The sequence below is a fragment of the Pyrgilauda ruficollis genome, unplaced genomic scaffold (assembly GCF_017590135.1).
Source record: "Pyrgilauda ruficollis isolate IOZ18807 unplaced genomic scaffold, ASM1759013v1 scaffold4, whole genome shotgun sequence".
Classification (NCBI taxonomy): Eukaryota; Metazoa; Chordata; class Aves; order Passeriformes; family Passeridae; genus Pyrgilauda; species Pyrgilauda ruficollis.
The window spans coordinates 11170385-11188093 of NW_024525489.1; the positions used below are offsets into that span (position 1 = coordinate 11170385).

The 17709-nt window shown below is 33.0% G+C and overlaps 1 protein-coding gene across 1 annotated transcript in view; it reads right to left on the bottom strand.

Annotated features, from left to right (window-relative positions):
* The window catches only part of DNAH8 (dynein axonemal heavy chain 8), a 112120-nt gene that overhangs the window by 36517 nt on the left and 57894 nt on the right, over positions 1-17709 (bottom strand). Inside the window, exons 50-63 of the mRNA XM_041477031.1 lie at positions 15577-15814; positions 14482-14624; positions 13792-13926; positions 11562-11684; positions 10329-10542; positions 9677-9786; positions 8910-9073; positions 6735-6927; positions 6177-6299; positions 4409-4539; positions 3912-4065; positions 3311-3475; positions 2515-2741; positions 2018-2136 (exon numbers count right to left, since the gene is read on the bottom strand). Coding sequence (XP_041332965.1) covers positions 2018-2136; positions 2515-2741; positions 3311-3475; positions 3912-4065; positions 4409-4539; positions 6177-6299; positions 6735-6927; positions 8910-9073; positions 9677-9786; positions 10329-10542; positions 11562-11684; positions 13792-13926; positions 14482-14624; positions 15577-15814 — 2239 coding nt within the window. The remainder of the gene's footprint in view (positions 1-2017; positions 2137-2514; positions 2742-3310; positions 3476-3911; positions 4066-4408; positions 4540-6176; positions 6300-6734; positions 6928-8909; positions 9074-9676; positions 9787-10328; positions 10543-11561; positions 11685-13791; positions 13927-14481; positions 14625-15576; positions 15815-17709) is intronic.

Below are 17709 nucleotides of genomic sequence, written 5' to 3' on the forward strand. Positions count from 1 at the left end.
ACAGGACACCCCAAGAATCCCACCATGCGCCTGAGAGCATCCAGAAAGAGATATGCTTGCTCCCTGTATAGTTATTATATACTCAGTCTTTCCCATGCACTCATGGGTTCTTTTTTTCTGTTCTCTCTTGCTCATAGACTTAAGCACAGGTATTTTGGCCATTCCTGAGTTCCTCATTGCATTCTGAAGCCTCTCCAGCCTCTTTCTTCCTCATCACTGAATCTTTAAATCCTACTCATTCTCTGGTAAAAGTAAATGCCCTTATTGCTTTCTCTCCCTAGGCACTTGAGTCAGCACACCCTTGCAGCTACACATTGGATGTGTGATATTTCTCCGTGATGGCTCTCCAATTTTCTGCTACCACATTTCAAACAGAAAAGAGTTCTCTCCCAGCATAGCCCTTGTTCTGACACAGCTGCCTCTTGATTAGGTTACTGCCATTATACAGAACCACAAAATCATCTAGGTTGGAAGAAACCCTCAATATCATCTAGTTACACCACCAATCCAGCACCTTCAACCCAGAAGCCACAAAAGGGAAAATGATACCCTTCGTTGCTTTACTTTTCCCTGCTACAAGCCTAGAGTGTGGAGAAGGAAAGACGGACAGAAAATAGCAATATGCAGATCAAAGGGAATTGAAGAATTCCATTATAAACAATAAACCTTTATAGCTTATTGAGGTTCCCTGCATACTTCCAACAAGAAATATTACAGCAGTACCAACTGTGCAAGTGAATCTAATTAAAATATTTTCTAACTGGCATTTGTATTGCCCATAAACTGAAACACATGGTTTTCTAAGCATTAATGGCACGAAGATGCTGCAGTAAAACATATCCATACACATGTTCACCTGTACCCAATCATTTTGTTCAGCAGAACATGCAAGGAGCCTGTAATAACATGTCAGAGGCTGTGAAAATCTACTTAGGAAATTTTATTGACAGTGCTTAAGCTGCTTATGTTACTACTTCTGAATTATTTTGGAAATAAAAAAACTGTAGAAAGAATATCAAAAAATCTAAACCGACCCCAGTCTTTTGAATCTTCAAGGTTCTCAGACTTTATCCCCATCTCAAAGTAGACTGAGGGTAAGTTCAGATTTCAAGAACTGGCAGCAGATCCATAGAGCAAAACACACACAATTTGAAATACTGAGGATCACTTACTCCTCTACCATTCACTCTAATTCAGTAAAGAATTTATGAAAAAAATATCTATGCATTTTTATTCCAGACTTTTCTCAATGTGAAGGGCACCAGTTCTATTAGTAATCATTCTTGAAGTGCCACATTCTTTACCTTTGTATGAAAAATCTTATAATGTAGAATTCTTTATTCCATTGAATTGGTATGCAATATCTTTTCTGATACATGCCAGGTTTCCTAAGATGCTCAGTTGACTTTATAGATTTACAAAAGCATGTCTAGGTGCAAATTGGAGAAAACTGAAAACACTAGAAAACTGGTGTTCTGACACCATTAAATACTAATGCCAACAATTAGGCCATTTCAAACAGATATCCAAAATCTGTCTGAAGAATATTTCAACCATACTTTTCTGTATTTCAGAACCACAGTTATAAAATTACCCCAAGTAACAACTACTTATTCTACAGCAGAAATACAAAATAAATCACATGTGAAGCACACAGATTGCATGGTGAGAATTTCTATACACAAGTCCAGAAACAAGTTAATAACTGTTTAGAATTACCTCTCTCTACACCAGTAAATCAGATACTACCTCTATCCATTTTCAGGTTCTACTTCCTATTAAAAATTCTGATACGCAAATATTGAAGTTTAATAGAATGCCGAGCTGAATGGTTAGGCTGGTAGCTTCTTTGAGGTATTTTTACAAGAGAATCATTGTGAGATTGTGACTGGGGGAGTGTCTGGTAAAGGTCCTCATATGCAACCACTTTTGGACTGAATCCCCTATAAGTAACCACTGAAAAAGAATATTAAAAGCATAGATCATCTGAGACCACACATGGAATATATTTGCTTACCAGTTTGCATACGTTCAGCCTGCTCATTAATACTATCTAACTTCTCAGTGTAAACCTCTTTGTAGCCACTGATGAAAGAGAGATAGGATTTAGGTGTTACGTAAGCTCGTCTTCGATACCTAAAACAAAGCATATTGGCAACATCAACTTCACATATATTTTTGATAGATACAGCTATTCAATCACTTCCAAAAAAAGAGATAATTATGTAACTCTAGTCTTTATTCATACAAAAACACACTTCTTAATGAAATCTTACACTTTTAGTTACATTTTTTTAATTCACATAGACAATATTAAAGACTGTTGAATAGTGGGAATGAAGATAAAGAATTTGCAACATAATAGCAATTTTTTTTACAGCCTGAAGATATAATGGTATAGCAGATTCATTTTTTATTACCTTTAAAATACATTTATTGATACATATGAGTTCAAAAAACACTGTCAGTAGCAACATTTTTTAAATTAATTATTACATTAGAAGAAAATATTACCTTTGGAAATAATTCTCACAGCTTTCTGAAACTATATCATGAAAGAGACCCATGGTTTGTACTATTTCTGTTTTAACTGATGGAGCACAGACCATATTAAATTCTGAAAGAAAATAGTTGGACACAGCTACAAGAGCTTCCCTGGGCCATCGACTGAACCAATCCATGGTGCACCCAGATATCAGACCAGGAAATTTCAAAGAACGTGCACGGAACTTCTCACCAACCTGAAGAGAGAATCACAGTTTGTTAGCAATGTGATTCTTAAGCAAAGGTCAATTAAAGTGTTTAATTAGTAAAAACAACTAAATAGTCTATTTTCTTCTTGATGATTTTCTGCTTAGAACACACTGAAATATTTTTTCTTCTCAAATAGAGTTTTGCAAAATTTGTAACATTCAACATTAATGAAATTTGAAGAAGTTCATTACAAATATATATGGTTTTAATATTTTGAAGCATCAAATAATGTATTTTAATTACCAATAAAATACTGTTTTCCAGTTAAAAGCCATAATTTCACAAAAATACATTCACTGATGTATATTAGGAAAGAATATGTGAGAGGAAAAAAACTTTAACTTATAAGAAATTATTTCATTTTTAAGTATTTTGCTGTTAAGTTCTCACAGCTGTACTATTATTTTTATTATCTCAGCAATTACAACTAGACTTCAGTAATCTTTTTATGCATCTTGAACTTCCTTAAAAACATAAAACTTGAATAATTAGCTTATACCACATAGGCAAGTTCGCTAATGGAAGAAAGGAAAACAGATATATAGAAAAAACTTACTGGAGAAAAGCAGAGGACAACATGCAAGTTCTTCTTTGCTCGACTTAAGAAGTACTCATAAAGATTGTCAAAGGTAGGAGGATGCCGAGGCAGCTCTTTTTTCATCACAGGTACTAATGATTGGGTGATTTCATCCAATTCATCCCGAGCAAATAAATTAGAAATCTTTTTACGAAGTAAGAAATTGATAATTAATGGCATGGATTTAATTATTTTAGAATTTATAAATATTTGCCTGTTTACATCTGTATCTCTTTCTCTCTGCATATACACAGTTTAGCCTAAAACCCACAGGTTTAGACTTATGAAACTCCACTGAAATCTAAGAAGTCCAACTCCAGAGGAGTATAGAATTTGAACTGGCAACCAAATCATCATTTAATAAAAGGCTACTGAAATACTAACTACAGCCCTTTTATATTCTTCTGGCTTACACTGAAATACAGAAACTACATATCCAGAGGACTCCTTACTTAAAAAGTTGAAATATTTTAATCATTATTGATTCTACAATGTATTACCAAGACAAATAAAGTAGTGAGAACAAATTCTTCAGTACCCTGCCTCTAGAGCACATTGGCTGTCAGGCTGAGACCCTTACCTCTCCTGAAGACAGCAGATTATTTACATATTCCAAAAATGATTCCTCTTTTATCTCATTATCAGTGAAAATGAAGGTGATACCTTGTCCTTCCTGTCCAGCTGTCCTATACAATTCTTTTAAATCTTCTGCCAGATTCGTTACATTATAGGATCTAGGAGAGATAAGGAACATCACCTGTTAATTGAAAACAACGCAGAATACCGCACTTTTTGGATTATAGTATTTTATAAATGACATTGCAAACATACTTTGTAAACACAGATATTTTGATGCAGGAATAGCTAACACACGGTCTACCTTTTTCAAGTAAAAATAAATCCAATGCTGTATACAAACCAGGTAAGAGTGTATTGTTTTCAATATTTTTCCAATGGTGACAAAATTAAAATTAAAAAAAAAAAAAAAGAAAAAAAAAAAAAAAGAGAAAAATCTGTAGCCAAGTAAAGACAAAGCAACACCATAAGCCTGATTTATATATTTCTTGCATTTCTTACCTGGTTAAAGTGATCTGAAATATTTTATAGCCAGCAATGAAGGACGCTAACTTTGAAAGACTTTGTTTTCCAGATCCACCAACTCCAACAAGTAAAGCATTTCCATATGCTGTCCGAATAATTCGGGAAATCTATAGAGGAAATAAAGAAAAACATCAGTAATAAATTTGAACATTAGTTAGCAAAATTAAAAAATCTATTATGCTTTATGCTTAATTTGCTATAATACAATGTAAAAATTATTAAAAGGAGACTTGCAGAAAATTTTTCCTCAAAAGAACACTTGTAAATTCTTTAGAAATTTTGGGTGGCTAATGAAGAAGCTGCATATAAGAATATGGGATTGTTATAATCATAAATACATGAAAGGGGACATTTTGAGGACATCATCCTGAATGTGTTTAAAAATATCAATAAAAAGCTTTAGCTAGAAGAACAAACATACTGCTTTCCTAATTTTAGCAGCTGAAAGACTTAACACAAATAAACTATGCTTTAATGTTATCTTCTGCCTATCTACTTTCAAAATTCTCTTATGATAGTTTTCTTACCAAGTCTCCAGACACAAAAGCTGAGTGACAAATTTACTATTCTATTGCTTTTTGACACATCTTCTTTGGATTTATGATATATTAGTGCACTATTAATATTCTATATTATATTTAGGTTCACAAGTAAATTATGCACAAAATTCAAAAGATTGGCATCTATATCAAGTCTTTGAAATATATTAATTTTTATCTTTTATAAAATTTTAGCTTACTGCACACTTCCCTCTGAGGCTTTCCAGATAGATATATTAAAGAACTCTAAATATGAAATTATGTAGGTGACTAGATCTATTGTCACCTTAGGTAGAAAGGAGCCCTGCTGTCACTAATTGCATATTGAGGATATTCTAGCTAAAATTTGCCAATAAAAATAGAATGTCAGAGGCTTTCAAGGTCTTCTGAAATGCACCTAGCACCATGTGAACCATATTAAAAAAAAATTATTTACTCCTGTTTAAATGCAAAGCAAACAAACATTTTCTTCATATGAAGTGAACTAGAGACAAACAAAACCCCTTCTTCTGTTTTGGCTTCACTGCAACTTCTGTGTTTCTGTGTTTGCAACTTCTGTGTGTCTTTCAGCAATCAGATCATCCAGTCAAAGCAATTCCTGAGATAACACTTCTTAAAGCTGAGACACTAATCTCATACTTTGCCTATATTTAACCCCCATGAATCAGATTTTGATTTCAGATTAATTATTTTCTCATACATTGTGTTCTGATTAGGAGAACAAATGATTGTTAGTTAAGACCTACACACTACTCTAATCTCTACCCTACACACTGATTCTATTGCGGCCCTAATTTGTATTTCCTTTCATCTAGTCTCTCATCCAGTCAGATTCTACCTCAGGTTGTTTTTGTCACCTGTCAGGTACAGATACATTTGAAGTGTTCTCTGAATTGTAAATGGCTAAAAATAATTTTATATAGACAATATAAATGTCTTTATTTATGGTCTCACATTTCCTATTGAGGAAAATCTTCATCTGAATACACAGAAATTTAAACAGATATTTAAATAAGGAATTTATTATAAAACATGGAAACAGGTAAAATGTAGCTCTTTCCTAGTTCTCAAAAATGACCATGCAAAGATGGCAAAGCAGTTTGGGGGTGAGAATAGCTTTTCACAAAGCGCCCTCTAAGAATAGCTTGTCCAAATAAAGAACACTGTTACAACAGTTAAACAAATAAAAAAGTACCAATACAAACCTTAATAAGATGTGTCATTGCATCCTTGAAAAACACCAAATCAAGAAAGGAACCTCTAATATTTTCATTGTATTGCGACTGATATGCCCGCAATTTGTTACAAAGGAATTCATAGCTTGGAATCTGGGGAAAAAAATTTTAAAAAAAGAAAAAATCTGTAACAACACTTGTAGGGAACTTCATAACTTTAAAACTCCCCTGATATTTTTACACAAATGTCAGTTTTATGTCTTGGTGATGTGTAATGATATTATCTTGCTAATTCACCATAATTATTGTAGTTGTGTTTATGCTGAAATTTTTTGCTAATGGTGGAAGAAAAAAAGAAGTAATAAGAAAAGGAGAAAGTAGACCATATTTATATGTCATTATTAAATCTAACATCACTAAAATGATTTGTTGCATGCTAACTAGGAAAATCTGGATATATTTTCACAAAAAATTTTCATAGCTATTTTACAAAACTTTCTGTATTGCATGAGTTCAGCAAGGTAACACACTCAATAATTAAAGGAAAACTTTGGTGCCTAGTATTTGGTGCCTAGTAAAATGAAATACCTCCTCATAAACTTTTGGTGCTAGAAGCTCAACGTCTTCCGGTTCTTCACCAGTTGGTTCGGGTTCATCCCGTAAAAAATCTACAAAATACGGTTCAGATTTGAGAACTTCACTTAAATCTGCCTCCACATATTCCTCAATTGTTTTATCAATATTTTGCTCAAACCAGGCTGTATCTTCGGGTGTATTAAACCTGAAAGCCATAAATTAGTACAAATTAAAAAAATAATTTCTAGTTATATAGATAGAAAACTGGTATCTAAATACTAAGAAAAAACCCTAAAACAACAACAGAAAAACCCCCAAAACTTGTAACATTTTAAAGAAAAATACGTATTAGACAATACATACTACACAGTAACCACAGACACGGATTAGGCAACATGCACAAAAATCAAGTGCTTCCGTACTATAAAGTGTAACAGTCAGTGACACAAAATATAAAACAAAATAATTTGATTTTCCAACTTCAACTGAGAATGAGACAACAACAGACCATGTAATTTTTCAGATAAAAAAGGATGAAAAAGGGTGAATGCTTTCCCAAATAACCATGGCTAAGTGAATCTTTCATCTTTCAACCTGCAGTAGAACAGCATAATTTCTGGTGTCATAACACTGCCTATGGAACTGCAATTAGACAAGGAATACTGAAAGGAAGGTAGTATATGCCACTACATCCTGACTCCATTCTCAACACCTCGTACACAAAAACCCATAATTAGCAGAGGAATACACATTGGGGTTGAGGAGACTAATTAAATATACTAGTGACTACAGTTTTATCTGCTTCCCCTAACAGATTGAATCTGATTTTAATACAGATCAGACCTTTGACTACTCTGCTTATGATTACTGGTGAAGCAATGAAGAATGTTATTTAGGAGTAACTGGCAAACATAAGAGACAAGAACCACCTCATCCACAGTAAAAGTTAATTCCAACTGTGAATGTCAAAGTACATAAAAAAATAGTTTCCATATATTTACTTCTTTTTCTTTTCAGTGATGCAACTGAGAGGAAAGTAGAACAAATGTGAAGAAGCCCAGTGCTGTGAGTTTTCAAATAAGACAAGCTAAATTAAAGAACTGTTGTAGAGACAATCTAGATATGCTTTACATCATTATTGTTAGAGGTCTTTTGTAATGACATTATAATATTAATCACTAGGAAATTTAAAACCAGCATGGAAACAGGGAATGCATGACTACGCTCTCCCTCTTTCTAATACATCTGTACAAATACATATATTCCATGCATTTTTAAATTTACCACAACAAATTAAAACCATATATTAACGTATCAATAAATACCACTGATACTACTCCCTAATTTAAAGCAGAAACTAATACACTATATGATTCTGTATGATACTTTCACCTTAATATGGCAGATCCTAGCTTTAAATAAAATTAAATATTTTCTCTGTCTCGTTTCAACAGCACTCTGTTGCACATAGAAATGTACAGACATACATTTTATCAAATACGTACGTTTGTATAAGAGTTCAGAGAGTGAGAAATATCAGACAGTTGGAAATACCAGCACTGCTAATATTTTGCTGTGGATGGACTTCTCTGATCACAGAGAAGTAATTATAACTACTCACAGTAGTAGAGGGTATAGACTTTTAGCAGCAGCTTTAGTGCTACATCTAGAATTTCACAAGAAATTGAACCACAATGAACAGAAAAATAATATTGGTCTCCAAGACACACAGGTGATAGTTATATCTGTTTTATGAACATTTTGAAAGAGACTTATAGGAAATGGGCAAATTTTTAAGTCATAAGCATGCAATCCTGTTTTTTCTTTCTGTGAGGAGAGCAAAGCAATTTTAAATTATCCCATGCATATAAATTTAGGACACCATAAAGTTCTCTTTTCTACAGTGGAATCAGCTGAGTGCAGCCAAAGGGGAAAAAAAAAAAGTAGGCTAAAATATATAATACCTAGATATTTTTATGCTTTCTATTCAAATACTGGATTAATGTATCAGTATATACCGTGATATTTGTTGGAATAATACACCAATGCAGACTGTATGTAAAATAAGATTAAAATTTTCATATTGGCCTAATAAGATTTATAATATTTAGAAGTTTTACAGATGTATGAGCATAAATGAAGTAAATGGCTAAACCTACTAAATATAAAATGCCATAATTATTATACCTGTCAGCAATTACCCTGGTACATTCATGTTTAAAAAGTCTTAGGATAACAGCGCTGGTTGTGCATTCTTCTGCCTTTATATTTAACATGCCTTGCCAAATTCTAGAAAGGTCTCGAAGGTTGAAGATATAGTGGAATTTAGATGGTGTAGGTAACATCTTTGCCTAAAGAAAAAGATTGTTAATATTCAAAATCAGTTAACCCCTAGAAAGATTAATAATAATAAAATTCATAACTTTATCATTAGTAACACATATAAAACATACAAATAACAAAAATACTAGTTTTCACATGTAATACAGTGGGAAAACTCTGTATAAGAAGTCACCAAGAGTATCTAATTGTTTAAAAGCAGGATCTATCACTAAATGTAAAACACCAAGACTTACAACATGTAATTTTTTCACCTGCTGCTCTGGCTTTATAAATTAAAAATTATAATTTGTAAAGAATTTCACTCCCTGCCCCTTATGGAGATCAAAGCTTTGGGTAACATGAATTAATGTACAGGAATGAATGGACTGACTTTTCCATTCTTCTGTCCTCTATATTGAAATCTGATGTTTTCCAGATTTCATCTTGAAAACATTGTAGCCCATTCTCTGGGTTTTTTTAACCTTTTTTTTCTTTTCTTTTCCTTTTTTTGAGGGGTTTGAGTGGTTTGGTTTTTTGTTTGGGTTTTGCTTATAGATATGATCTTAGGGAATAGTTGCCTGAACTAAACTACTAGTCACTATTCAGAGATAAAACTTTCCTTGTATTCATACCTTTGTCCGCTGCCATAATATTCTTCCTGTTGAGACCAATTTTTCCACCATACCACATACTTCAGGGTTGAATTCTCTACAGGGATGAAAGTATCCATTGGCAATTATACCTGAAAATACAATACACAATTAATCTCAGCTTGTAGGATATAATAAGGTAGGTCATGAGCAAGACAACTAGGTGCTTATTTAAAACATTACTTGGTAAAACATAATTTAAAATTACAGGTGAAAATATTTTTCTCTATTGTCTATGGCTTTTCTGAGTTGGTACAGAAACATTGGGCAGTAAGTGCTGGGTTTCTACCATATCCTGTATTGACAGAGTTACCAGAATTGAGAAATTTAGCAACAGAGTGCATTTCAGACAGTTCAGAGATGGAATGTTAACCCACACAGAAATAGCAGTGCTCATAGTCTTCCAGGAAATGTCGTTACTTTCTTAATGTTTGTTTGTCCAAAATTAGAAAGACAAGCATTTTAAGGAATTCATTTCTCTTCCACAGTACTATTTTCGCTGTACCACAACTTCAGTTGTTTTCCTGGAAGAACTCTGAATTTGCATGATGAAAGTGATAAAGAAAGCATACTTTTATAAATTTTAATACCAACACAAAGGGAAACAAACTGTACTAAAATGAGAGAAAAGTACCAAAAATTTTGTCGATGGATGCGTTGGATGGCAATGTGCAATTGAATACAGAAAACTGTCTTTTTAAACGCTGGGGAATATCGTTACGGCCTCCTCCGGGATGTATCATTGCTGCTATTATTTGTACATCTACAATTGTAAGGAAGTCTCCAGGTTTATCCAAGCTGTACATTCCTCTCATTTCCATCATCTGACGGACAATTTCATTTGTTATCTGGAAATTTATATAAGTTGTAAGTTGTAAATTAGAAATTTATGCAAGAAAAGAAGAAAATACTCCATGATAATTTAACTTCTTTTTGTAATTCTGCTAATCCATAGAGAGATACTGTTACCTTAATCTAAAAACCAATTAAACTACCTTCCTTAGTCATACAGAAGATATTGTTTTATGTGATTTTAAGTGGCAGGAAAATTTTTTCACAGCTCTACTGCCAGATAATACCAAGAAATTGTGTTTGTATTCTTTTGAACTAAACAAAATTAATGAACTGGGGGGAAAAGTTTTGTTCCTTATTTTGTTGCTGGAAATTCAGCTACAGATGTTCCAGCTAGGCTTTTCAGCTCTTGGGCCTCCTTTGAAGCAAAACAAGTGATTCTTTTATGCTTCTTTTGGAAAGGTTATTCACTCTTCATTCCACTCTACAGCTCCAGAGTTTGCCCCACAGCAAGTGTTCCAATGATATTCAGCAAGCCTTACGTATGTGCTCACACACCCCACCAAAACCAACATGATATGCAGCATGTCACCAATCACAAACCATTACCCCTTCAAAAATATTTCACTCATGTCTTCGGGCCATAATGCAAGACCCAGTGGAGGTCTTGACCTTTATTTCTCTCTCCAAGGTATTGGCCTTGCTGTTGGCAGAAATTTATTTATTGGTGCTCTCAGATTAATGTCAATCTTGAAATTGATAATATGATACTTTAGTACGGTGCTGATTTTTGTTTAGTCTTAAAAAAATAAGGAAGTGGAAGTTATGTAAAATATAGCATTATTATATTATATAAATGTAAATTATTACATTTACTCACCAGTAAATGTAATTTTTTCCCTTTTTTTGAGTGTGTCAGTGTACCAAAATCATAAAGCACTTCCAATAATTAACAGTTAATTAAAAAATTTAGGAAGTCCACTATATATATATATATATATGTATATATATAAAAGAAGTCCACATAAAAACCACAAAAATTTGAGAATAAGTAGTAAATATTAAAAAAGTCTACCTGATCTCCCCATTCATTGATAAATGGCATATTGATATCATCAATAAAAATAGTCATCTTTCTGCCCCCAGGAGGTCCATAAGTGCTTCCAACACGTTTGTCCACATAACTCTCTATTGTCCTCTAAAAAGTTAAAAAAAGTTTGCATTTTACATCTAAAGCAACAATATTTAAAAGAAATTGTTGAAAAACCTGCTACAGCACTCAGCCAATGATTCCCTCTTTTTGCTAGCAGTTTCATCTGTAATTCTAGTATAAAGGAACCCATTTCCCAAGGAATCCAACTCCTGTCCTGCAACCCACCTCTGGCTATCAGAGGTTTTTAAAAAGTTTCCAAACTTAGAAATTATTATTTCATTATCAGCATTATAATTCCCCTAACTAATATCACTTGATTAATATTTGCAATACAACTGCAGGGCATGGAGGCAACTTAGATTCCTTTAATTATGATTTCCCAGACATCTTGTGAGGGATATAATGCAAAATTTTAATATTTTGGTGGCAAGAAAGAGGCTGCAATAGACAGGTTAGAAGGAAATATAGCTGAAATGTTTCTTCAAAGTTCTACAGCTCTACAGTCTTTCTAAAGCTACATAAACAATGACAGAAAAAAACACCTTACAAGATGGTACCAGATGTTTTCCTCAGACAAGTAATGTTATCTCCATAAAAGCACAAATGTCACCCTATATGAGTAACATAGCATGTGCTGCCATAAAGATAAAATTATTTTAAAAGTATTTTTGAAATAGAAAATAGACACATCTTTTGTCCAATGTTTTTGTCCTATTTATACAATAGGATATTGATGAGTATTTTTAAGACACAGACATGGAGAGAATATATCATTAAGGTGAAAAAGAAAAACTGAGTGATTAAGGTGAAAAAGAAAAAAGAAAACCGAGTGATGTAAACTGAGTGATTGCATAAGAAATCAAGACTTTGTAGCACTTCTAATGCATCCAAAATCACACAACCTTTCAAATAGCCTCAGAATAATGACTCAAAATTAAAAATAAATAAATAAATAAAAAGTTTGACTGCAACTCTTTCAAGTGATTAGAAGCATTTCACCTGTTTTTCTGCTCCATCTCTCCAGTGGAAACCAGCAGAGTGAACCATGTCTTGAGTTAACTCGCTGCTAAGAGAGCCCTTCCTCTGGCACAGAGGATGTGTGAGAGGACCTGGGTGTGTCCTCTGACACATCCTCTGTACCAGAGACATGCAAGTCTGGGATTTCTCCCCAAGAATGTTCTAAGGACCCATAATATGCTTAGTAAAGGACACCAGGACAGAGATACCGACTGTTCAATAAGCCTTGCATGCATGAAAGGGTGGCTGCCTTATTCTGTCTCATTTTGATACAAACCATGACCAAAGATCTTACACAAGAGAATACCTGCTGGGAAAAACTCAGCAGCCCTTCTGTGAGTCTGGAATTTTTTTAAAAAGTAGGTGCATAATTTTTCACCATTTTCTTAATAACATTTACATTAGCTTCTTAAAAAATACGCCAAAGTTTAGAGTGGAGTTTCTAAGACCTACTTTATGAATAGATTTTTCAATCAATAAATTTTCCAAAATGAATTCTTTTTCCTAACAGAGGTTCGTCACTAGGAATTCATTGCATTGAGTTGGTAATGAAGCCAATTTAACTTACAGAATCATATCATAGCAAATTAGTGGTATCAAATCATCCCACAGTGCTATAAAATGTCCTTTCAATCACTTGAAAAAACTATGTACAGCGTGTTTTTCTGTTTATATAGATTTTTACCAGTTACATTGAGTAAGAGAAATTTCTACAAAGCTGTCATGCTAGAGGTCTTTAAAGAATGAATTTCTGATGCTGTAGTTACTTTTGAGCTGAGGAAAAATAAAATTATCTAAAGGTTGAAATCAGTTCTTTATTTAACAAAAATTAAAATTAATACTATATACTAAATAATCAGAAAAAAACCAAAGTATAACCAAAAATCTAAGAAAATCAAAGGTCTTTAGCAAAAAAAAAATAAATCATTCTTAGAATTCCTAATGAAAAATCACAAGTAATCATGAATATATATGAATGTGAATGGCTATATTTTATTTTTAATAGAATTTTCTGAAATGTTGAAGTGCCTTAGACAAAAAAGATCCTTTAGAATTTATTTCTAAATCACTTATCATCAGAATTAAACTTAGCAAGGAAATGGTATGCAAGATTGTTTAAAATCTATATTTTTACCTGAAACATAAATGGTTCTGTGGCAGACGAAAAGTTTAGACTTTTTGACAAATGCTCTTCTGGGTCATATCTCTTCATATACCCCTTAATCATAACTGTCTTTGCAGTCCCCTGTTCTCCTATGAGCAAAACAGCCTGTAACAGATATTTAAACCACATAAGTAATATCAAAACTTATATTTATATATGCACAACAGACCTACTTTTGAGATAAGAATAGTGCCTGTGTCTATTTTTAAATGCTACATTTTTTTAATAGGTTTTTCTTGTCTCCAGATCCACTGAGACCATATGTGTTTTTCATCCCACATAGATTCTCCAAGAAATTTCTTTGCAGAGTTAAAAAAGAAAGGAAGAAACAAGAATTGCTAGAGGATTTTCTTCCAACTGGCAAACTTCTTCCAGTTTCTGACATATCTGCTGCAACAGTCCCTTTTAGTGGATGACCCTAAAAAGGCTTCCTGTAAATTCCTTCCTTTGTATTTTAAACTATGGTTCTTGCACAAAAATAATTACAAAGAATCCATGTTAAGAAAATAAAAATAAAGCAACATGATGCACCTGGGAAGCAATGACTACAGTCAATGACTAGAAGATGAACAATGATTGTAACATGCAGTTACTTTTGAAGTAGTTTTCTATTTAATTTATATGGTAGGTATATACTAAAATATGTCATCCTGTGCTTACTTTCTTTTGTTTTGCAATTGTGTTTATCAAAAACTGAGTTCTGGTATTATCAACATTTGGAACCAGAATAGATGCATAGTCTGGGACATGATCTGTTGGATAAACAAATTCCTGAACTCTTTTACTCCAGTGCTCCCAGGCACCTGAAATGACAAAAAAAAAAAGGGGGGGGGGGGAAATTTCATAATATTCTGATCATGTTAAATACGTTCAATATTTTGTTAATACAATAATTTAAAAAATAGATAGTATGGGTAGAATACTACAAAGTATAAAAAGGGATAAATGTTCTCAAATCTGCCTAAAAGGCACCTAACAAAGGACGTTCTATTAGTCATGACCTGTAATTAGTCTACAATCCTACTAAACGTAGACATATTTATTGAATTTATATATACTTATCTAAATAAAAACCCTAAAGAATATTTACCTAGAAACGAATTCTCACACTGCTGATGAAAAATTACAGAACATGGCAATATGGATTGCATATCTGTACACTAAATCAATATTGCTGGCAAAAAAAAAATCTGGATATGAGAGAAATTAATTTCTTCAGAAGAGAACATACTCTGTCATGACAGTAAGTTTTTTGTGACAATGGTTTTGTGTGCTAGTTAAATTTCAAAAATTGTTCTGGAAAATAGTACACTATTCAAAATAACAAGAATCAAAATATCTGACTATTCTTATAATTCTATAACATTTCAGATTTATGACCAGTTATTAGACGTGAGTAATAATTACTAAACAAAATTAAAATCAGATTTTATTCCTTTAACAAAAACTACCACCTGTAAGAAAATTAAACATAAAATAGTATTAAGCTAGACAAAACCAGCCTAAGCATGAATTATCTACAATTGCAGGCTGGCTAAATTGATAAGAAAGTAATTTGTAAGAAGGAAATTAAAAAGAAATAATAAAATGTTATCAGTGAGCACTCTATGTCATGTCTCTGACTTCTCACATCCACAGATGTGCTGGTACTACACTGTCAAAAACCTCAACTCACAGGACTGTATAATAAGGACTAAAGCAGTAACAGAGTTTTTAAGTGACAGTTTAAAAAAGAATATTGGTTCTTTTTCTTACCACGATCAGTAACATAAAACTCATACATGGTTTCATTGCTGCCACGAGGGATTTTTGGTAAGTCTAATTTATTATCATGAGCTCTAATGAAGGCTTCAAGTTTATCTCGACTGTCCAGCTCCAGAAGGGCACCTAAACTCCACATTATTGCAAAGTTGAACAATTTATGCAGAAGTTGTGTAGCTGATACACCACGTTCTTCCTTCAATGGAATCAAGCCCTCCAGAAGATTAATAGACTGAAAATATTTTAAAATATGCATTTAGAAAATATTACATAGCCACTTTTTATTCACCTATATAGGTATGCACATGCATTATTTATATGTATTCAAAATTTAAATCAATACAGATTACAAAAAAACACCAAGCATAAAGTTCAGAACAACAAACCAAATAAAATTTATTAAAGATAGCTATACAAAACTGAAAAAAAATTTCAAAATTACTTTGGTAATTTGATCATCAGTTATCCTTCTAAATTATGCCTACAAAACAAACATCATTCCTGAGCTAGGGTAACAAAACAGCTTTTTAAGATATTTTGTAATATTCAGAACTCCAAGAATAGGTGAAGCTTGGCCATTTCTTTCCATTTTAAAACATGGAAGAATTTTCAGCATCTGTCTGATGTATTTATCTCAACTATGGTACTATTTATGTATCTATCACATTAACTTCTATTTTTTCATTCAAAAATAGATTAAATTATTCTATTATGTGATTGCTTCACTCTGTTTCTAAGGAACTAGAGTCAGATTCTAGAAAAATAGTAACTTGTTATCTACAATTCTGAGATGTTGCTTATGAATTTGGATGTTTGACTGTCTTAGGCAAACCCACCTGTACTACCCTTCTATACAGGGGCAGTGTGCAGCATATTGTTCCAAAATACGTTTTTTTAACAGTGAAACAGATTGTCAGTCAGCTCTTGGAATTAGTACTCTTTATGCTTTTTTTCCACTCTTGCATCTCATAATTGGAGTGGAAAGTAATAAAGTAACACATACTTCTAATGCTTGCCCAGAAACTCATTTGCAAGAGTGGCCAAAATTGGAGAAGAGTAAAAGAAAAAAATCTCTCTTGGCTTGTGGTGGTGCTGGGGTAGTACTTCATGTTTGTACCCTCTTCAGCTTGTGACCTTCTAAACAATACACACTTTTCCTGCTTTTATAATCCCATGTGGGTTTTTTTCCACCCTGGAAATAGCAAGACTGGTCTTGAGCCTATATAAACTTTTATTGTCTATTACAACCTTCAGCAAGATGTCCCATAGGTCTGCTATTCATGGCATTGAACAGTTTGTTTTCTTCCTGTGTGAACTCCTTCATGCTTATCTTCATTGAATTTCATTTGCCATTTTATTACCTATTTATTCAGTCTCATAAAGTCTGTCTACAATTCTTCATGGTTAGTTGTTTTGTCCTTAATACCCTGAATAATCTAGTATTGTCAATAAATTTCTTCACCTAAAACTTTTCCAAACTGTTTATGAACATTTTGAACAGCACTGATCCCAGCAAAGGTGCCTCAGGATCAGTGATAACCTCTGTCCTTCCTAAGAACTGATAATCCAGTCACACATTTCCTATCTTCCAATGCGTTGTTCATCTAGAAATGAAACTCCTATCTTCTGCTACGACTATTTAGCATCCAGGTAAATGCCTGGTAAAGAACAATGTCAAGCACCTTTGATCCTTCATGCAGACTACATCAATCAGTTCTCCTTTAGCTACACGTGTACTGACTTTTCCAATAGGCTCGTAAGGCAGGATGGCTCTATAAACAGAAAATTGGTGTTGAATCTCCTAAGGTAAATGACATTTGTCTTCCTAATGAGGTAGGCCAGAGGATGCATAAAGAGTCAGAAAGTCAGTGGAAATTACAAGGAGGAAAGCAAAGGTGATATCACATTTATATTATATCATTATAAAGCTGTTGTACATGAATAAGCAGCTCAAATTGTGAATGCTAACAAGTGGCACATAATCAGGTACATGTGCATGTTTGGGTGAACATCCAAAACTGAGCCTTGGAATGCAAATACAAGTCTTCCAGATGCAACTGCTTTGATTTGATTGTAATTTTTGAAAATGCACAAACTAAACAGAAGCAGCATGTCCTGAATCCTACA